General features: G+C 38.7%; 1 protein-coding gene across 1 annotated transcript; it reads left to right on the top strand.

Moving 5' to 3' along the window:
• Positions 1 to 7,708: 7,708 nt before the first annotated feature.
• On the top strand, positions 7,709 to 18,388 carry LOC133720086 (auxin response factor 8). Its single transcript, XM_062146272.1, has 13 exons — positions 7,709 to 8,264; positions 8,365 to 8,594; positions 8,719 to 8,775; positions 8,879 to 9,034; positions 9,135 to 9,219; positions 12,978 to 13,068; positions 13,159 to 13,323; positions 13,399 to 13,521; positions 13,864 to 13,939; positions 14,841 to 14,988; positions 15,826 to 16,841; positions 16,928 to 17,118; positions 17,882 to 18,388. The coding sequence occupies exons 1-13, from the start codon at positions 8,222 to 8,224 to the stop codon at positions 18,057 to 18,059; spliced, it is 2,559 nt and encodes an 852-aa protein (XP_062002256.1). The 5' UTR covers positions 7,709 to 8,221; the 3' UTR covers positions 18,060 to 18,388.
• Positions 18,389 to 23,367: the final 4,979 nt, after the last annotated feature.

The raw sequence follows: 23,367 nt of genomic DNA, 5'->3' as shown, positions 1-23,367 counted from the left end.
GCAGGGGCTCAATAAGGGGCACTTCTTGTACCACCTTAACTATAACTGCCCAAACGCCACTTATGACCATGTCATGAGCGAGCCAGTTCTTCACGCCCAGACAGAGTACATCACTTATGGGGCTACCCCGCCACTACCACAAACCCCCATCAAGACAACTCAACCTTTCTCATCCCATCACATAACTATTAGTAATACTCCCACCACCGCTACACTTCTAAATGACAAGAAAAGAGAGTGGCAACAGGGAAATTATTAGGACAAGCGTTAAAAGGACCAATAATACCACAACAAGGGTAGTCACTCCTTCTATAATGACTGTCATGACAGCCGCAACAATAACAAGCCAGCGGCAAATCCTCCGAGGTATGAGGTTTTCATGGTCCTGACGGCATCCTATGAGGAGATATATGATCAGTGCAAGGATCAGATTCCTCCCCCACCGCCAAGAAAGTACCCCAGAACAAGTAAACCCAGAAATACCGGCAAGTGGTGCAAATTCCACGAGGATAGCGGTCACAGTACCAATGATTGTAATGGCTTTAAAATGGAAATAGATTCACTCTACCGCGACGAAAAACTGAAGCAATACAAAGTCCGCCAGCCGGCACAAGTAGTTGCCAATATTGAACCCATGTGCCGTATCAACACGATTAACGGTGGCACCCGCATCAGCAATATGTCACACATGGCAAGGAAGCGCTATTAGCGCACAAACCACCCAAAAGAAGTCTTCAATATCTACTACGAAAGATCCGCTAAGATGACCAAGGCACCACCCAATTACTTTCTGTGAAGAGGAAGAACGAGGTGTAGACCTCCCCCATGACGACCCATTCCTGATCGATACAATCCTCGACAAATGGTCAATGGGAAGGGTATTGGTGGATGGTGGATTAGCCATTAATGTCATCTTTAATGGTTGCTACATGCAACTTGAGCACAACAGAAAGCTCTTACAAGACCATGAACCCCTACTCAGTTTCTCTGGCGACGTAACACAACTGCTGGGGTCTGATTACATGCGCTTGTCAATTGGAACCAACTGCCCTCGTACAGCAGAGGTACACACTGAATTCATTATGGCAGACTATTTCAGTTCCTACAGCGCTATTATTGGGCTTCCGGCCCTCAACAAGTTAAAGTGTATCAATGCCAGATATATGCTACTCATGAAGTTCCCCACTCCTAACGGCATTGGTTGCGTAAGCAGAAGCCAGCAAATTGCACGAGAGTGCTACTTAACAATCGTGACGCGCTTAAAGAGCTGCCACGAAATCCTAATGGTAGGAAGTCCGCCAGCCCTAACGAACAAGATAGATGATCCCAAGGATAGAGAAAAGAAATATGTCAAGAAGGAGCCCGTTAACCCGGAGACATCTCTACAAGTCATCAGCATTTCTGACGAGCACCCATATCAGACTGCTTGATCCGTATCAGACCCAGAAGGTAGAATAATGCCATCAATCAACTCAGACATATCTGGAAAGGAAGGAGAGAATATAGGAGGAATTACCCAATGATTATCATAAATGAATTTACTTACTCAATCATGTAGAAAAGGCAGAGCATCAACATTAAAATTATACATGGAGCAGAAGGGTTCACCCAACCAATTATCAATCCAACACAAAACACTCTCACCATTACCAATCAGCCAGCGTAGATTTGAGAGGATGTGAGGCAAACCGGCCCATACTGATGACTTATTGTACTTAGGTCATCTTGGTTTTTGGTTTTCTGATTTTTTTTTTTTTGTAGATATAAGAACCGGGACCGGATCAATTAAAAAAAAAATTTGGCTTCTAATAAAAATATAGCAATTTTAAAAAAAAAAATTGGATCAAATCAGCTGGTTTTGAGCCAACCCAAGTTGGTTTTCAAGTTATTAGGTTCTAACGCCCAACCCTAATTTCAAAACTTGTTAGTCTGGTCTAGCTCAACATGTTCCTTGCTTTTCTAATTTATTCTTCCAACTTTGCCCTTCCTTTAGCTCCAAGCCTTTGCGTCCAGTCATTTTATTTGTGCATATCTCTCTCTCTCTCATTTCACTACAGAAAAAGGTGAGAGCCTTTTCAATCCATTCAAAGCTCAGAAGCAGAGAGCAGCGCGCAGCTAGCAAACCGCCACTCTCATAGTCATGAAGATAAAGAAAAATGGCAAAGTCCACCCATCTCAGTCCTCTTACTTCTCATCTTCTTTCTCTTGCCTCTTACTTCACGTCGATCTTTGCCTAGATCTCCTTCGTCGTGTGCTTGTTCAGCATCAATCTTCGCTTGGATCTCCCTCCCAATCACAAATTTCTCTTTTGTTAATTTCAAATTCAGTTGTTATTCTTCGCAGTTTCACAAGATGAAGTTTAAATTCCAAGATTTGATACCTTGATCTTCATTTTTTTTTTCTCATTTGTTTTTTCAATTGTCTCTCTTTCTTTGTTAGCTACTCAGTCATAGACTCCGTTAGCAACTCAGTCATTGAATCATGTCTTTTAGTTTATGACCTAATTTAACATGATGTTTACTTTTTTTTTTTTAGGGGAAATTGTCAACTCTTTATTCAATACTTAAATGAAATTACAATAAGAAGAAAGTACATTAAGAATAAAATTTGGGGGAATGTTTTCCCAAACTAAAGAAGATCTAGATAGAGAAGCAAAAGAAGCTAAACAGTGAGCCACACAATTGGCTTGACGATAAGCATGCTTGAACATAGAACCTGGAATGAAATTCAACCCTTCTATGATGTCATCATACACATGATCCAATTGGGAAGTATGGGGAATGACAGCCTGCTTAGTAGCATTAGCAAGAGTTAAAGAATCCGTCTCAAACACTACCGGAGAGAACCCTTTATTTCGTACGAACTTCACAGCTGCACTACCAGCAAGAGCCTCCACATGTTCTACAGAATAAACATCCTCCAGAGCCTGACAGAAACCCCCAACACAAGTACCAACAACATCTCTAACAACAATACCAATACCTCCACTAGAACTAGAGCTTGAAAAAGCCCCGTCCATATTCACCTTTAACCAACCTTGAGCAGGAGGTTTCCACCTACAACTCCCCCTCTCAATCCTAGGCAATGACCTCCTATAGAACTGGAAGTTAGTAAGCCTAGCATTTAAGCTGAAAAGCACATCACCTTCCCGGGCCTCTACATGTTCCCAAACTTTATGATTCCTCTCCTTCCAAGCACCCCATATGAAAAATAATAATTTACACCACCCTTCTTTTGAAAGCTTCTTGAAACAAAAGATCAACCAATCAAATAAAGTAAGATCAATTGCAGTTACCTCATAACAAACTCGCTTGAGCTCCTCCTCCGACTCCAATAAAGTCTTCGTAAAAGGACATAAACGACACAAATGATCTGAGGACTCATTCCCCATCCCACACAGCACACACAAATAGGACTCAATTTGTACTCCCTTTGACACCAATCTGTCAACCTTAGGCAATATGTTCTGAAGCACCTTCCATATGCAAATTCGAGTAGTTCCAGGAATACAAGCTTGCCATACACCTTTCCAAACCTTTGAAATAACTGCTGCACCCCCACCATTAGCTGCATGTTGTAGTCCCAAGAAGAGTTTACAGGCACTTTTTACAGTAAATTGGCCTTTTGAGTCAAGATGCCTCACTCTTCTATCATTCAAATTTTGTTCTGAGAGTACTAGAGACTTCACAAGTGCCACATCTTGAGGAACAAAGAGCTGCTGCACCTTATTCATATCCCACCTCCCTGGAGCTAAAAGAAGATCCTCCACAAGCAAAGTGACATCCACACCAATTGCCCGGGGCACCGGAACAAAAGGATAGGCATTTGGAAGCCACAGATCCATCCAAACTCGAACCCCAGCACCATTACCAATCTGCCACCTCATTCCATGCTTTAGCAGATCCCTAGTACCCACAATGCTCCGCCAAGAAAAAGAAGGAGAACTATGATCGGGTGCCTCAAAAAAATTACAATCAGGAAAATACCTGGCTTTGTACATTTTGGCAATAAGAGAATCTGGATTCTGTAAAACCCGCCATCCCTACTTTGCTAACATTGCTTTATTGAAAGCATGAAGATCACAGAAACCAAGGCCCCCTTCCTCCTTAGGTAAAGAAAGAGTATCCCAAGAGCGCCAGTGAATTTTTCTTTTATCCTTCGTACTCCCCCACCAAAATTTGGCACACATCTGCTGCAAATCATCACAAAAATTCTTTGTGAATTCAAAGCAATTCATAGCATACGTAGAGAGTGATTGAGCAACCACCCTAATAAGAATATCTTTTCCAGCCCCAGTCAAGCATTTCCCTTGCCAACCATCCAGCTTCTTCCTAAGCCGTTCTTTAATATACTGGAAGGTTGTAGTTTTAGCTCTCCCAACATATGTAGGTAGCCCTAAATATTTTTCGTGGGGCTCCACCACCACCACATTCAACAACTCTGCAATCTCACCCAGTAAAGCTTCTGTAACATTTTTACTAAAAGTAACAGAACTCTTAGAAAATTTACCTTCTGACCAGACGCCATCTCATAAATTCGAAGCACATCTTTAATCTGATTACAAGCTTCAACAGAGGCTTGAGCATAAAGCATACTGTCATTCGCAAAGAGCAGGTGATTAATTTGAGGAGCTTCAGGACAGATAGCTATACCCGGTAATGTTTCCATCGCTGCCCTTTGGTGCAACAATGCAGAAAAGCCCTCAGCACCTAATAAAAATAAGTAGGGGGAGAGAGGATCCCCCTGTCTCAACCCTCTAGAAGGTATCACATAGCCTCGTGGCTTACCGCCAAAAAGAAAAGAGTAGCATACTGTAGAGATACACTGCATAATAATATCAATCCACTGTTGTGCAAACCCAAGACGCTCCATCACCTTCAGCAAAAACATCCACTCCATTCTATCATACGCCTTACTAAGATCAAGTTTCAGTGCCATCACCCCATCCTGACCACCCCTCTTATTGTGAATATAGTGAGCTACCTCATTAGCAGCAAGAACATTATCAGTAATTAACCGTCCAGGAATAAAAGCACTCTGACTTGGAGAAATAATCTCTGGTAATAAAAGCTTCAACCTATTTGCAATCACTTTAGAACAGAGCTTGTAAATTACATTACAAAGAGCTATTGGTCTAAGATCAGACATGCAGACAGGATTCAGAACCTTTGGGATTAAACAAATATGCGTAAAATTAATCTGTTTCAGTAACTGACCGGAGTGAAGAAAATTCTGAACAGCTGCAGTAATTTCAGAACCAACAGAATCCCAATAATGCTGATAAAAAAGAGGGGGCATACCATCCGGGCCCGGTGATTTTGTTGGATACATTTGAAATAACGCAATCCGTACTTCATCTGCAGAATAGGGAGCACATAGTTGCTGATTCATTGCTTCAATAACTCGGGGTTGGATAGCATTAAGAGTAGTATTCAAAGCATCAACCTCACATGCTCCTGCCGTGAACATGTCAGTAAAATACTCAGTCACTACTGATTCCAAACCGGCCTCATCCTCCTGCCAAACACCATGGGAGTCAAACAACCCATGAATCCCATTCTTCCGCCTTCTATTGGAAGCTTTACGATGGAAATAGTTAGTGTTCCGATCTCCATCCTTCAACCAAGTAACTTTATCTCGTTGAGCCCAGTATGATTCCTCCTGAGTCAAGAGCTGCTCAAGTTGTTTATTGAGGACACCTTTCTCATCATTCATTTCATTCGAAATTGGAAGCCCTATAATTTGTTCCAACCTCTCCCGGAGTCTCTGAATGCACAATTTATGATCACTAAACGTGTTCCTGTGCCAAGCAATCAAAGCCTTACTAGTCTTCTCAATTTTCTTTACAACCTGGAACATAGGCTGTCTAGATAACTCATTCTCCCATTCATGTTGGACAATAGCATCACATCCTCTCTCCTGCAACCAGAAACTTTCAAACCGGAACCTAGCCTCCTGAATTTCTATTTTTCAACCAAAGGCACCGCACTTACCCTAAGAAGAATAGGAATATGATCAGAACGACTTGGCAGCAAATGAAGAAGCTTAGAGCACCCAAACATATCTGACCAAGACGCTGTGCCAACTGCACGGTCAAGCCGTACCTTAGTCACTGAGTCGCTCCATGTATGTATATTACCAGTAAACCCTAAATCAACCAAATCTGCATATCCCAAGGCTTCACGAAAACCTTGCATCTGGGCTTCAGGACGAACCCTGCCACCTGCCTTCTCACCTGAATGAAGGATCTCATTAAAATCTCCAATAGTGACCCACGGCAGAGAGTCTTGATCAGCCAAATCCTTCAAGAGTTGCCATGAAAGATGTCGATCTCTTCTTCTAGGGTGCCCATAAAAACTCGTCAATCTCCATTTTGGGTCACTTAGACCACCACCAATTTCTACATTGATAAAACGAGGAGAAGAATCACGGACCCGGAAGTTCAGACCCTCCGTCCAGAATAATCCGAGTCCGCCTGATTGCCCAGTACTCAAGACATGTTCTTCATGCGCAAACCCTAGCGCGCGGTGCAATTTTTCAAAATCTCGATCAATTTGGATTTTCGTTTCACACAAGAATAGAATAGAAGGCCGGTTTTGAGCAATGAGATTTTTCAAGGCATGAACCGTGGAAGGATTGCCGATACCGCTGCAATTCCAAGACAAAATCTCCATCAAAGAAGAATAGATGCAGGGCTCGAAAATCTAAAGAATTAGGTCTCGTTCCCAAACCCTAGCAGAGCTAGGTCAAAGAAAAAATGATTTGATATCGACACATTATGTTTTAACATGATGTTTACTTATGTGAACTTATTTATCAAATCCCCTTTATGTTTTCCAAATATCATTTATAAATTGATGAAACATATTTTAAAAGTTGTATTATTTAGGAAAGTATTTTTCTTTAATTGAGGTAAAATGAATGATAAATTTGAAAAAGAGTGAACAAAATGATATATTTCTAACAGGAGTAACTAAATTGTCCCACTATTATAATTGTGATGACAAATATTCGATGAAGAGCAATTATGATTGTTCTTGAAATTCAGCGAGGAGGTGTTAGGGTGAGTAATGCTATACCAGTAGTCAAGAGTATTGAAGGCACCTTATGGAAGCTTAAGGTGTCTATGAAAATGTTTCAGTTTCTGAATGGAGATTTTCCACAATTTATATTCTTTGAAAAGATGTACTGATTAAGAGAATGATAACTTTGAGACGTCGACTTGGCGAAAAGACGCCATTGCATGTAACATGAGAATATTTCGATGATAATAACTAGTTATTCTCATGAATCTAATTTTATGTGATTTAAATTATTATTATTTTTTTTTTTTGCGGAAAAAAAAATCCAACTATAATTACAATTTAACTTTTTAAAATTCTCATTTTGTTGCCAACTTTTTCTTGAGAAATGATCATCATGAAGTGATTTTGAAAGAGAGAAAAAGAAAGGAAAAGAAAAGAAAAAAGAAGAAAATATTACGTAGGAGTTTCAAACATAGTCCGTACTCTGACAAGGACCACTGAAGTATGGTGGCACATGGTTGCTGTCAAATCAGTTCGAAAGCGGACGGTTGAGATTGACAAGTACGGATGAGCGGACGGTGAGGATGGGAACTTTCCCATAACGCTCCCAGACTCTTTCTACTGGCATGAGGTCCAGCTCGGTCGGGACCCTTATAAGAGGGGAAAGAGTAAAGACCCCCCCCCCCCACCCCCCTCACACTCTCTCTCTCTCTCTCTTTCCACTGTGATCAATTTCAACTTTCAATGCCAAATCTTCCTGCTCTCTTCTCTCTCTAGCCTTTAGGGGGGGGGGGCGGTTTTGGTTTCTGAATCGAATGGACAGTGATAGGCCTGAAAAGGAGGAAGACGAAAGCCTTTTGATTTTGAGTCCACTTGCTTCCATGGCGATCTCTTGAGAAAATGAACTACCATGGTTCTGTGGAGGGAAGGGTTTCCTCCATTTGGGGCTTCAATTTGGATTTGGAACAATCTCAATCTCAATTTCGTCGAGTATGATGATGGTGGAATAGTAAGTAAAAGCTCTTGGTAGTAGTAGTAGTGCCTAGTAGAGAACAGTAGCAGTAGAATTTGTTTTTTTGTTTTTTTTTTGGCTCTCGCTGGTGGCTTTGGCTGGGGGTTCGAATTGGGGATTGCTATGTATGAGTGTAGTTTGAGGTAAGAAATTAATAGAGAGGAAGGCGAAGCTTGATATTGATATGAAGCTTTCCACATCAGGGTTCGGTCGGCAGGACCAAGAAGGTAACCCTATTGTTTAATTTATTAAGCTCTTTTGTTAGTAATCTAGTTGATTAGGACTGTTATTGGATTTATTGAAAAATTAAATGAAATGAAATGGCAGGAGGAGGAGGAGGAGGAGCGGAGAAGAAGTGTTTGAATTCAGAGCTATGGCATGCATGCGCAGGGCCTCTGGTGTCGCTGCCGACGTCTGGGAGTCGAGTGGTTTACTTTCCTCAGGGCCACAGTGACCAGGTTGCTGCTACTACTAACAAACAAGTTGATGCTCACATACCAAACTACCCGGCCTTGCCTCCCCAGTTGATCTGTCAGCTCCACAATGTCACAATGCATGTGGGTTTCCTTTGTGTGTGTGTTTTTTTTTTTTTTTTAATTCAGTTACATTTACCTTTTCATGTGTCGTAGAAAAAAGAACAAAATTGAAACCAAATGGAATTGAGTGTGATTTGGATTTCAGGCAGATGTGGAGACGGATGAAGTATATGCCCAGATGACGTTGCAGCCTTTGACTCCGGTAAATTCTTCTTCTTTTTGGGTTCAATCCGCTGAGTTTTCTTTTTCTTTTCTTAGTTGCATGATCATAACTTCTAAAGTTGTTTTAAACCACACATGTACAGCAAGAACAGAAGGAAACATTTCTTCCCATGGAGTTGGGAATTCCAAGCAAGCAACCGACAAATTACTTTTGCAAGACACTCACGGCGAGTGACACTAGTACACACGGAGGCTTCTCTGTCCCTCGTCGCGCCGCTGAGAAAGTGTTTCCTCCACTGGTACTTTCTCCTTCAAACTGCAACCATCTTTTATGTTGTTTTGTTTGGCCTAGTAAGTTGCTGATGCTTCTTATTTAATATCTTTAATGGTTTCCTGCAGGATTTCTCGCTACAGCCACCAGCCCAGGAACTTATTGCTAGGGATCTCCATGATGTTGAGTGGAAGTTTAGGCACATTTTTCGAGGTAAGATTTGCAATGTTGGTTTCTGATTGTGCCTTTCTTCTGATAGGAACTTTTATAGTTCAGCTTTCATTCTTTTGCTTGACAACTGCCGGAATTTGGTAAGGATTCTAGTACAACAAGAAAAACATGCTTCAAACTATTAACTATATCAGGTTCTATATTCTAAGGACTCGCGATATAAAACTATTGTGATCAATTTTTGGTGCAAGGAAAGGAGAAATTTATACTTTCATGCATTCCTTCCTTATTAAGCAATTTATGGTAGCTGTAGGACCATATGATTTGTCCTTGTACTTTGAGAGACATGGAACTGCTTTACTTATAGAATTTATAAGTTGGTGGGACTCAGCTGTTCCCTTTATTTTGGGGTGAATCCTTTCACTATTCTTCTTAGAGTGATGATTATCAGATTGGTATATTGTATGATGACGGAATAGGAAGCCAGATACCCATTAGTTTTGCAACAGGGGTGGATCACCTACTTTCAATTGTTTGGCTAGAGTTTTTTACTACTATTAACAGGGAGTAGGTCGAGGAACAAAGGAAATATCTTTGGAGTCAATTGCTTGAGAACTTTCTTTTATTGAGTTTGATTCGCATATAATTTAGAAACTCTGGTCTTAGCTGAACTGTAAATATCCAAAATCACACCTGTGTCATAAAATTTCTTCACTCAGTCCAAGCTTCTAACCTTCTCAATCCTCCAATCCGTGCATCTTATGAGTAGAGGTTCTGCAGAAAGCTTGAGTTTGAGTGTCCTTAACTCCTTACATTTGTAGCAGTGAGAGTCAGAATGTCTGATTGTGATCAGTGCTGGAGGTCTGTTGTAGTCGTATAATGCTAGATACATTTGCATAAATGATTGTTTGCTTTTGAACACTGTCTCTGGTGATGCCCAAGTAAACCTATGTTGGTAACATAGAAAGTTATGCTCATACTGTCCTAATGATTGTACTTCCTGTATTTTGGATGAAGCAAAGAACATCCCATGTTAGACATCTCCAGTCGGGGCTAACCACCTATTTGTTAGGATTCAATAAAAAAGGTCTGCTTATATTTGGTATGCATCTATTCTTGTCAAGAGTAATTCTTATCGGATTGTTATGGACTTTTCTGTATTTAACACATCAATGTATAACACATGCATGATATTTATCATAAAGACATTAATGTAAACACATGCTTGGACTTTTCTCTATTCTGAGCATTATCTGCTATATCTCTATGGGAGACCTATTGAGTTCTGCTGTTCTATTGGCTATACCATTCACATGTCACAGCATGTATGACACTGGTGCTTAATGCATTTCAAGATGTATTTGTCTGACATATATAAGAACAAATACTGACCTACCGAGTGTTTCACCTACTCCTACCCTTTCCACTGAGCCTGCAGAATATTAGACTTGTAATGCGCTCAAGAGACTGTAATATGCACATTTGGAATTGGTGCAAGAATGAAAAACCACCCAAGAGGGGCCCCCATTCATGAACAGTGGAAGTGGGATATAATCAATTCTCAGCCTTGTATGAATATGTTGATAGTCACTAGACTAACTTCTGAAGAAAGCTTGTCTTCAGTCATCTTGAAAGAGTACCTTTTTGTGTCAGTGAAAGTTATTCTTTGATCAGATTTTATCTACCTGCTGTGGTCCACAAATTAGTCACCTGAAGTGGTGTTTAAAGGACATATAAGATTTATGAAGATACTTTGGGCTTATGAATTTTGATAGAGGAATGAATTTGGGCCTTAGTTCTGAAGCTACTAAGGCGCTTTTTCAGAAAGTGGAAATCTTTCTCTGAAAGCATACTCTGGAATAAATACAATAAAACATGTAGTCAAGAATGTGGAGGACCAGTTAAAATAAGCCACAGTTTTGTCCATCTCTCTCTTGCTTGGACATAGGTATAAAGTTGCTCAACCAGCTGGCTTATCTGATACCAGCTGGCTTATCATTACACTTGCTTTGGATGTTCTATGAGTTCAAGTACCATAGGCTGCAACCGTAGTTCTCCTTCCCAGTAGTCACTTTTCCGAATCTCTATTGGCCCCAGGGTATCAGTATTTTTTACTTCTTTTTTGGTGCATAAATGGTAGGAAAAGTGAGAAGTCTGCAAGAATGAAAGATTCTCCTGTATGGGCTGCCCTTATAATGAACACTGAGTGAGAATCATGAGATGTATTTCTTTCGTCTTTGCCAGCACTTAGCAGAGCTGATTCTTTTGTTGGAGGAAAATATGTATCGATTATTAGTGAAAAAGTGAATATCTCTGTCAGTGTATAATGGTTCATATGGCTCTGAAATGTCTTGTTTTATTAAGTGAGCTATTGGTGGATAAAGACATGCAATGGGTATCAGGCTTAGCAAGTAAAATAGACTAATACGTCTGAGCTTCAATGTTTGTAGTTATGCAATGGGTAGATTGGCTCGGTATGAGGTTGATGGTTCCCACTTGTTGTAGTTGCATGGAGGCAGTAGTGCTTCAGGCTGTGTATGAGAACTTATGCCAGTGTCTGGGGGTGTGTGCCCAGTTCCTCATGACATTTCCTGGACACGAGATTCATGTGCAATGCTCCTTACGGTGTACTTTCTACTTTTTAAAACAACTAATGATCACATTATGGCATGGCATGTATAATGTACACATCAATTCTGCCAAAGGTGCATATGTGGTGAATCTCAGCTCGGCTCACGGCCAGGTTCTGTTGAATAGGTGATGACTGGAAGGGGTGCAAATGTGCAATAACGAGAATGAGAAATCTAGAATAAAGGTTAAGGAGAAGGAGACTTGAAGGAGGTTAAGTGAAAGAGGTTAAGAGAGAGAGGCAAAGTAGGCTAAGCTCAGTTTCCTGTTCTCAAATCTCTATGCCATAGTCTGTTATCCTAATACAATGGGGTCTTGTTATAGGAAATCTCATAATGATAAATTAGAGCACTCTAATATAATGAGAAACATTTTTATTTAGATCTTTAATTGTTGTGGATGAATCCAAACAATTACTTGACCATTACTAATTATAGAAAACAATTAAAATAAACAAAATTTCTGAGTTTGTGCTCACACTAAAATAAACAATTGTTTTTGCCTTTTTTTTTTCCCTGTTTCCACTACCAATGCCTGAAGTATATGTTATTGTATAATACCTAAATGTCATAAGGAAAATCTATAGGACTTTTGAAGATAAGTATGCTCTGAAGGGCAGAATAGTATTGCAAATCACCTCTTGAGTGAGTGTAGCAGTGATGATGATAGCATGGATTAGTGGAAAGATGACATAACGTATAAGAGTTCGTTTAACACTAGATGGCACAAGCAACAAAGAGGAAAAGTCTAGAAGTGATGTGAGAAATTTGATTCAAGTCAAAAGTCTCATATATGCTAAAAGGGGGGTGAACTATATAAGGGAATATACTGCTGATATGAATCATGGATATAGCTTTGTAGGCTTTAATAGAGAGAGTATTCATATAGATGGTCCAATTAGTTTTGCCAGATTAAATTGTTTTACTGTTTACATAATTTGTAATTGGACTACCAATCTAATTTGATTTGATTGGTCTTAATGGGACATACTTGGATACACAGCCAAACTGTTAACTTCATTTTTACAATTAAAAAGATGCTGATATTTACTGCTGAAAATAACATAAATGTGCTTGCACTGCTGATTTGCATTATGGTGTTGTGCATCGATTACTATCTTCAAGGAAATCCTAGGAAAAACTGACCTGATTTATGCTTTGCTGATCTTGCAGGACAGCCAAAACGGCATCTTCTTACAACAGGTTGGAGTGTGTTTGTTAGTGCCAAAAGGCTTGTTGCAGGAGATTCTGTTCTTTTTATTTGGTAGTTCTTTTCATCTAATTTTTTTCCTGCTGATTCTTTATATGCATATAAAATCATGAACTAATATACTGGTTAATTATATCAACATAGGAATGAAAAGAATCAGCTCCTTTTGGGGATTCGCCGTGCAACTCGACCACAAACTGTGATGCCATCATCTGTTCTGTCAAGTGATAGCATGCACATTGGACTTCTTGCTGCTGCTGCCCATGCGTCTTCAACTAATAGCTGTTTTACTGTATTTTATAATCCAAGGTGACAAAAAATCCATATTTTCTATTCTTTCTAATTCTTACATTTCCTTTTTGCTTATGTGTTTACTATGTCCAGGGCTAGTCCATCTGAGTTTGTCATACCCCTATCAAAATACATTAAAGCAGTATTTCACACACGTGTTTCAGTTGGGATGCGATTTCGGATGCTTTTTGAGACTGAAGAGTCAAGTGTTAGAAGGTAACATAGCTACACATGGTCAACTATGGCATTTATATTGTTAGTCTAAAAAATTGCTTATCTGTAATTAGCCTGGTTTCTTGCAACCATAAAGATCATTTATTACTTGGTTGTGCACTAAGATAGATGGACTTTATTGATAACAGCACATAATGAATGTTTAATAATTGTTACAACTCAATTTAAAATTAGGTTTAAACATGTTTGTCCCGAATAGCATGTCATCAACATATCGATCCTTTTATGTATGCTGTGTTCCTATAGATAGATGATAGATGTACACTATTTTTGCATTTTCATTGGGTGTATGATATTGAGATGTTCAATGCTTGTCTTGTCAAGGTACATGGGTACGATAACTGGCATAAGTGATCTGGATCCTGTTCGGTGGCCAAATTCTCATTGGCGATCTGTCAAGGTAATAAAGCGTAGTACTATAGTACTACAATAGTAATTGCTTCTGATTATTCATTCATGGTTCCATATCAAACCCTATATAATGGATGAGTACATTATACATCTGTTGTTGTGCTCCTCTTAAGAGATACAACAACATATCCATCTACTTTCTAATTTCTATGTCTGTGCTTGTCATACAGTTATGGCAAACTACCAGCTTGTCTTAGGATTGTTGTGTTACATACATTGTTTTTTTTTTTCCTCCTTCCCTTTAGTTGCAGTATAGTATCAATCTAACAAAAAATTTCTTGCTTGTAAACGTGCGACACAGTCTGTTGACTAAAAGAGTTATGTTATTTTGAAGAAAAAAGTTGTGTTATTTTGAAGTGTGAAAGATATATATGAAATGTTTTGTAAAGAAATGAGCCTGTAGTCTCTAGATGGACTTGGACAATTTGAGTGTAATGAAATTGGTACTGTCTCTAGATGGACCAAGCAGGAAGCTACATAAGTTTCATGATTTCTTTGCGTGTGTAAATTGAGGGGACTTGGTTGCTCAACCATTGGGAGAGGGGTTGACAATACAACCTCTGTTCTGCTTGACAATACAAGGATTTCACTCATGTATTTGATAAGTACAAAAATCGTTCCCAAGTTTCATATGTGGCAATTTTGATAGTTACTTATACTTATAGTTGACAAAACATGTGGTGTTTCAAAACCATAACACTTAGTCTTTACATTTCTTAGTACAGCCCTTAATATTTTTATCTTCTTTTTCACCATATTTATTTCTATATTTGTAACTGAATTCATGGTCACTTGGTCATGACTCAGGACCTTGTTGCTTCTGCCTAAATTGTTTAATTTGATTTTTTATTTTATTTGCTCTTTTAATATTTGTTCTTTCCCTTGTGTAGGTTGGTTGGGATGAGTCAACCGCAGGTGAGAGGCAGCCAAGGGTTTCGTTGTGGGAGATTGAGCCTTTGACCACTTTCCCCATGTACCCATCACTGTTTCCCCTTCGACTGAAGCGTCCTTGGCATCCTGGGGCATCATCAATGCATGGTATAAGTTATATTTAATGTGATATTATTTTGTGCCTTATCTTCACATGAAAAAGACTTGCTCCTGACCAGCAGAACTAAAATGATCATGTACCCTTATGCCAAATGTTTGTTTATTACCATTTGGGTGTATCATGTTCAAAAAGAAGACCGAGTATTGTTCACCTTTCCATTGCCTTGAGCATTTTGCAGAAATTATTTAGGGAAGCAATGGCATTGTCCCTTCCTTCATCTGTGTTATTGCTCATTTAGAAACACTGCTTCTTCCCTCCAAAGAACTAAAATAAAAAAGGAAACATTGTGGCCTTGTGGGTTTGGTTGAATGGAAAGATGATACTATTATGTGGAGTTGCATTTTTTTGATTTTATGGATTATTCAAATGGCGGGGATGAGGATGTTGGGGATAAGTGTGTAGATGAAATGATTTTTAGGATAGACTAAGAAGTTTTATGAGCTTTGGTTATATCATAATATGCAATATCACACACATTTATTGGATTGCTGCTGTTTCATGTGCTGACTGTTCCTTGAGTTTCTCATGCAACGTCGTATGATGTTTTTGTTTCTGGTGAACTGCTCCTTAAACTACAATTTGCTGAATTTACTAATGATTTTTTCGTATCTCTTACACGTAAAAAAAGTCCAGTAAATTAGTAATAGATTCACAAAAAGGTTTGGCACATGTAGCATCTTTTTACTGTCACCTAGTTCATCAGGTTGTTGAAAAGTCAGAATTTGTCCATGAATAGAAGACCGCACAAAAAAACTGTCATATTCAAAGGGAGATTAGAGGTCCATGTAGCTAAGCTGTTATTCGTGCTTTTATTGGTATTGCAGATAACAGAGATGAAGCAGCTAATAGCTTAATGTGGCTAAGGGGTGGAACTGGAGAGCAAGGTCTTCAATCCATGAACTTCCAAGCTGTTGGTATGTTTCCTTGGATGCAGCAGAGATTGGATTCAACATTGATGGGAAATGACCCCAATCAGCAGTACCAGGCCATGTTGGCTGCTGGTTTACAAAATATAGGAAGTGGAGATCAGCTAAGACAACATGTAATGCACTTCCAGCAGCCGGGTAGCCACAATCCTCTTCAGTACCTTCAGCAGCCGGGTAGCCACAATCCTCTGTTGCAGCTGCAACAGCAAGTAATTCCGCAATCAGTCCCTCATAATATGCTGCAGGCACAACCACAAGTTTCAATGGAGAATCTGCCTCAGCAACTTCTACCACCACAATTTAACAATCAAACAGAGGAAGAGCCGCAGCAACAGCACAACACCTATCATGATGCACGTAAGGTTCAAAGGGAACAACTCCATCAGAGTCAGCAAATGAATTTGCCATCTCCATCATTTTCCAAAACGGACTTCGCTGATTCAAGCACAAAGTTGTCAGGGTCTACTACCTCTAGACAGAACACGCTTGGTTCACTGTGTCCTGAAGGGAATAATAATCTTTTGAACATCTCCAGAGCTGGTCATTCTTTGCCAGCTGAGCAGTTACCTCAACAATCCTGGGCTCCAAAGTTTGCATATGCTCAGGCCAATGACTTTGCCAACCCAATGTCATTCACACCTTTTAATGAGAAAGACAATGCAGTTGAGCAAGAGAATTGTAATTCAGATTCCCAGAATCCTACTCTTTTTGGTGTTAATATAGAATCATCTGGGCTTGTATTCCCCACCACAGTGCCGAACTTTGCCACTTCTTCAAATGATGCTGACATGCCAATGCCTTTAGGGGATTCTGGATTTCAGAGTTCTCTGTATGGTTGCATGCAAGGTTCATCTGAGTTGTTGCACGGTGCAGGTCAAGTTGACCCACCAACCCCGAACTGTACATTTGTCAAGGTCTGCACTGAAAAGGATTGGATATTGTTGTCTTTTACTCTCTCTCTTCAAATTGTTGGACAGATGATACTGTGTTCTTGGTGCAGGTGTATAAGTCAGGGTCGGTTGGCCGCTCACTGGACATTTCCCGGTTCAGCAGCTATAATCAGCTGCGGGAAGAACTGGCCCAGATGTTTGGCATTGAGGGGAAGTTGGAAGATCGTCTTAGATCAGGCTGGCAGCTTGTATTCGTCGACAGGGAGAACGATGTGCTTCTTCTTGGAGACGACCCATGGGAGTAAGTTCTTGATTGAGTTGCATATGGACTATCTGTTATTAGAATACCTTTATGCATGGAGTTTCTCATAAATCCTATTTTGAACCTTGGTCCCTATCCAAAGAATTTTAAAACTAACCGAATACGGTTATCATTGTTGTTAGTATATAAGAGAAATGTGGTTGGTTTCAATGTTCAATAATAGACAACAAAACTTAATAGGAGTGACATTGACAGGTTGTGACTTTGAGTTCTAGAAATCTCAACTCTTAATCTATATATTGGAGTTTAGGTGCTTGGTAGATATAAAAGATTTTTTTTGCTCACATTCTAACTATTGTCTTCAAAGGTGATGGCAGTGTGATGTTTTATTCTTTTTTTACTTGCAAGATGAGGTTGAACCTTTCCAGTCTCAAATTATTCTATTTAATAGAATAAACGATAACTGAAAACTTGTTAGTTAGTTATCATTCAAGCAGAATATTTAAACCCAAAAAACCAGTAGTTCACCCCAAATACTTGAAGACGGAAGGGTTGCAAATATGTAATTATTACAGGTTTACATAATTTCAGAGCGAGGGTGAGAGATTTCATCTCAGTTAATTTCCTGGGATGTAGTTGATCTATCCAGTAGCAAGGAGTATTATTTCCAGGAAGTTCTCATTAATTATCTTTCACCCTTCCTGTTTAGTTGGTTGCTCAAAGTCATTTACTGTACATTCTATAAGGGAGCAGCTAATACTTTTGGGTTCTCAGTTTCTCATTTATAAGAGATGTTATGCAGGTCATTTGTGAACAACGTTTGGTATATCAAGATACTTTCTCCTGAGGATGTGCACAAAATGGGCGACCAAGCAGTTGAATCCTTTAGCCCAAATGTGGGTCAAAGGTTGAATAGCAGTGGAAATGAAACTCAAGACCATATATCTGGGCTACCATCTCTCGGCTCACTTGAGTATTGAATTTTGTTACTTACATGAAAAACTTCCACGCCATGACGCTTCTAGTCCCCCTTGGCAAGGAGAAATTCCAGTTGGATGCAGTAACATGTGATCTGCCCAATCTGGTGTTATCTCTCGCTTTTTCAGTGTGCATTAGCATTATATGACTCATCTTTCAGAGACTGTTTAGCTCTGATGAATTTTATTTCTATAGTTAAAAATATTTTTGGGTCTGGAACTTGGATAAGGAAATCATCATACGCTGTACCATTATGTGATGTTCATGTGAGTATCAATTGCTATAGAATTCTTACATGCTTATGGTATGTATTCGAATCAGCTTCATATTATTTGGAGTGGCATCACTTCCGAAGTGCTAATCCTGTACATTTTTCTTTTTAGAACATAAAATAGGTTGTGTGCAAAATTCAAGTCATTATCAAGAATTATAGCCACATACAAGGATTTACTCCTCACCATTATCAAAAAAGGTGCTTTCAGAACCACAAGATGAGTAGGTATGTACATGGCTCATATGCTAAAGAACTGAGTTGCGAGAGAGAGGAGACAGGAAAGAGGAAAGAGAAAAAATCCTCCTTGAGCATTAGAACATTTTTCTAGTCAATCTCCATGAGTATAAGAAACGAAGGTTTACTACAGAGTTCAAAGTTGCATCAATCGCTCAGAGTTATATATATACAGTACATGCCGAGATCATTCCAGTAAACGACCTTAATATTGATTCTACCAAGCTGCTTGGTCCATAAGTCTGTTGAGACTGCAAACAAATAGATACTGTATTATTTAAAGTTCCCACACATAATAATTTACATTGAAGTAGCCACGGAACTCAAAAAGCCATTACAACGCTTTTCCAGAAATCGTTTGCTCAAGGTCCTGCTGTGCTTCCTCAAATAGTCGTAATACTTGACTGTTTAAGCTGGTAATGACCTAACCTGATACCAAATCACAAAGCAGAGCAACCCCAACTCCCTCTTCCCCGAAACCTCAACACTTGAACTAAGATAGCATGTTACACTTTCAGATCAATGGAGATGGGTAAATGTGCAACTCAAGCAAGATACAAGTTACAACATACAAGAAAATTAGGGGCATTAATTGTGTGAATTACTAAAATCATCATGCCTTTAAGCCAAAACTTGCTAATCTAAAATTACTTTTTGCATTTTTTTTTTCCCCTAAAATACACTACTGCTTGATACTTGATGCAAATAGACGCTTTTTACTAGTAAGTACCAAGGAAAATGCACATAAAATTACTTCAGACAACTCAAACTGAATAGATTGTAGATGCTTTTCTATTTCATCGTGAAGCTTTGCAACACACTTCAATTTGTGTTGTGCTTCCTTTGATTACTGGTTAGTTGGCTAATTACTCAATTGTTTTAACCTGTTAATGAAATAGAAACAATACCCCCAAACCAGACAACTCCATCTGAATTAAAAATCTAAAACCACTTTTAAGTCATAAGAGCTACATGTTACAATAAACTATGGGCATAAATCGTGTAAATTGTACTTTCCAGTAGCTTGCCAAAAGAGTATAACCTAATACATTTGAGCTTAGAGCCTAATTATGTGAAATCTTGCTATTCTAACTTCTAAGTGACCAGGATTTTGTAACCATAACTACTGATCTAAAAACTCATATCACACCATCTTGTTGAAATCCTAAAAATGGAATACCAATAAGCAATCGCTCCCAATCAAATTCTGATGCAGCGTGCTTATCATATGAACAAATAAGAAGACAATAAAGCCATCCATCTCAAATCTCATCATGAAAACAAAAATCATAGTACAGCATTCTATTAAGTGACTGGCCTGATATTGTTTGCATTATCACATGTCTTTTGTTTTTATTATGTTCTGCACAAAGTGTAGCTACTGCAATCATCAAATTGCAAAGTAAAAGAAAAAGCATCTATAGTCACAAACATAACAAACTAACCAGATCCACAACTTTTTGTTTCTCATTATCTTCCGGCTTGATGCAGTAAACATAGAAAACGATATTGGTCACCTTGTTGAACAACAAAACCAGCATGAATAAAACTGATCCTAGTAAAATCCGAAACAGAAATTCCCAATTCGATCACCATCTTCCACCAACCACCATGACTCAGATCATCATTCAAACTCAACTGGACTTCCAGAACCCAACTACTAAAGAGCCCTAGAATAATGGCAAAACTACCATAAACCAATAGTATAGACAAAGCCAACATTTTCTTGCCCTTCATTAATAAGTTGCTTCCTCTCAAAGACTGCAGCATTCGACCAACAACATATTTCCCGCATTTGACAATAGAGATTGACGCCCATTCCCTCCAGATTTCTCTGCTCCTACCCCATTTTCCCTCCAAATCAAGATGTTTAAAACGGAGAGCTTGAAAACGAACAAGATGTTTAAAAACGACGACGTATGCGAGAATCGTCGGAGACCCAAAAACCGCCATCCTCCGCCGCAGTCTGCAAAAGATCAGAAATCGAAGAATGTCAATGACGTATGCTTCTGCTCTTCAATCGAACCGAACTCCAAGGAATCTGTATTTCCAACAATCACATTCATCACTATCCACCTTCCGTTTGGTCTTTTCTGGGATTCCCCTTTATGAATTTCCCTCCTTCATTGATTTCCTTCTATAAAGTCTCAACCTTTATGAGACTTTTGGGTCAGGGAGTGAGCTAAAACTGAGACAGCAATTGTTTCTGGATTTCTAGGCTCACACCTTTTGGTTTTTGCTCACCTTTTTTAGCTTCTGGTATATCAAATTCAAGGTCTCTATATTGGGTTTTCTGTGTGTTGTTCAAAGTTTTGATCTTTCTGGTGAGGAGGTTAACGCAGAGAGAGAGAGAAGCATTTCTGGGTTACCTTCATTCCAGTTATTAAAGGAGGATTTTAGAATGCAAATTTGAAAGCTTTTATGGTGCGTTTGGATGAGAAAATTATAAAATTCGTAGGAATTTATAAATGATGGAATCTTTAATTCCATCAATCAAAAATTCCATTAATTGTAAATTCTATTGTTCGGTTGCATCTATTTAGGATTTGAAATGTGTAATAAATTAAGAAAGTTTAAAACAAATAAAAAGATAAAATAGAAAAAAGTCTTGTTTTGGAAATAAAAATTGAATACTGCAAAGGAATTCGTAAATGACACCTATTTTGGTGGAAATTGAAGTGAGGAATTTAAATAACGAATTCCTTCTGTACATACATGTACATTTGCAAGCATAATTAGCTCTAATGGGCTACGCTCATTGTACCGCCAAAGGTACTAATTCCAACCAAAGGAATGACATGCAGACACACCGCCAGGCGGGCTACAGCCTCAGCGTCGGACCACCTCCAGATCGCCGCCGACGCGCCGCCACGCGCCGCGCCAAGATGGCATCAGAAGCTTCTGAAACTGGGAACTGAAGCATATCAGTCCCACATCGAAGACGAAGAGAAGATCAACCTCTTCCTCACCTATAAAAGGTTCTCTCCTCTCTCCTCATTAATTACGTTTTCAATACTTACCTATTGTTACTTTGTCAACATAAATACATTGACTAACTTAGGCATCGGAGAGTTGAAGACCGCCCAGCGCGGTCTCCCTTTGACGCCCTTTGTATTTCACTTGACAGGTAGCGGAGGTTTAGAGAGTACCGCAGGTATCGATCCGCTCACCGGATCAGCGTTAACAAAGGTTCAGCTACCGCCGGACTTTTAGACATTAACACCTTCGTTTTTTTCCACAGAGAAATTTAAAATTTCCAATCTGATAATGCCAAACGAGGGAATTGGCTTTTAGGAATTATGAAATCCTCACTTTCAATTAAATTCCATCATTTTTTCTCTCATCCAAACACACTCTTAGGGGTTTCAGATTTCCCTGGCCATTTCCAATTTTGGATTTCTGAAATTGCCGCGCTTGATTCTCGGAAGAAAAAAAGTTGTCTTTTGAGGTGAGAACAATTAGGTTTCTGTTTGCTTGCCTATCATTTTTGTATCACATTAATGCATATCGGCTTCTCTTCTCTGTATCCCAAATATATAAATTTATGCGATTGATAATGACTCTGATTATGTAACATGAAGTTACCCCAAATTTGAGCGTAACTGAATTTAATCCTAAAGATGACAAAGACTTAGTTTCAATTCACTTTTTTTTATTAATGAAAATTTCTGATTTCATGGGTTCACTCAAGGACTAAAATATCGAAGATCGAGGATATATCGACAGTCTGGAAAATGGAAATTTCGAGGAAATATCGATATCGGTAAATATTTAAGAAAATTATGGAAATTTAAAGAAAAACTTGGAAATTTTGAATGAAACTTTTACATATGTTTATTTGATCAATTATCTACTTTATTTCAAACGAAAATGTTGAATAAACATTGTTATATATTGAGTTGTAATAATTTAAAGTGAAGTAGTATATGCTGAGTCGTCTAACATTTGTGGATATTTAACTTAATACTCTCAATGTTTTTCAACTTTTATAGTAGATGAAATGGTGAATTATATTAATTAGACCAATACAATATTACAATACATTATATAAACCAAAACTTAGTAATTGTAAATAATTGTATACCTAGTAATATTAGTAATTTTTTATTACCGAAATAACAACATGAGAAAGGTATGAAGCATGAAGCTACGAAACTTGAATTGTGTATTAGATGACAATGTTTTTTTTTTTTTTCAAAAGTAAAATATTTGAAATATTGGTACTTCAAATTGAGAATTGGTGGTAAAAAAAAATTAATCGTAAATTGGTTATTCATTACATATTTACTATAACCTTGTGGTCACTACTTATATTAAAACATGTAACAAATACTTAAGTTGAAGTGTTGCAAGAATGGTTGAGTCATCAATGTTCTTCACGAGTGACCGAGGTTTGACTCTTGGTCTGGGCTTCATTTTTATTTGCAGTTTCAAGTCTCATTGGGCACGTGGGCTTTCAGGTTGGTGGGGCCGCGTGATTTTCATTTATCAGAATTTCGCGAAATTCCCAAAATTTCGACCGAAATTCTTTTGGTAACTAAAGAAAGTATCGGGGTCTCCCAAAAACGAAAATTTCGCCGAAATATCGGCGAAAATTTCCATTTTTTAGTCCTTGGGTTCACTACCCTAGCCATCAAGATCAGTATGATTCTTAAGAAAATTAACAATTAAGAATAAAGATCAGCATTGAGAAACACTTTTTTTTTTTTTTTTTTAAATTAGGATTAAAGGATTTCACTCCTACTCCCATGGTGATTGGAACCCAAGACTATAGGTGGGGCATTGAGAAACACTTGTACCAT

Source organism: Rosa rugosa, chromosome 7 (assembly GCF_958449725.1).
Source record: "Rosa rugosa chromosome 7, drRosRugo1.1, whole genome shotgun sequence".
In the NCBI taxonomy this organism is placed as follows: Eukaryota; Viridiplantae; Streptophyta; class Magnoliopsida; order Rosales; family Rosaceae; genus Rosa; species Rosa rugosa.
This window is presented reverse-complemented; position numbering and strand designations above follow the sequence as displayed.

Coding starts and splice junctions, on each gene's coding strand:
- LOC133720086 (XM_062146272.1), top strand. CDS start 8,222: ATGAAGCTTTCCACATCAGGGTTCGGTCGGCAGGACCAAGAAG. Junction 8,776..8,878: donor CGTTGCAGCCTTTGACTCCG/GTAAATTCTTCT, acceptor ACACATGTACAG/CAAGAACAGAAGGAAACATT. Junction 9,220..12,977: donor GTTTAGGCACATTTTTCGAG/GTAAGATTTGCA, acceptor CTGATCTTGCAG/GACAGCCAAAACGGCATCTT.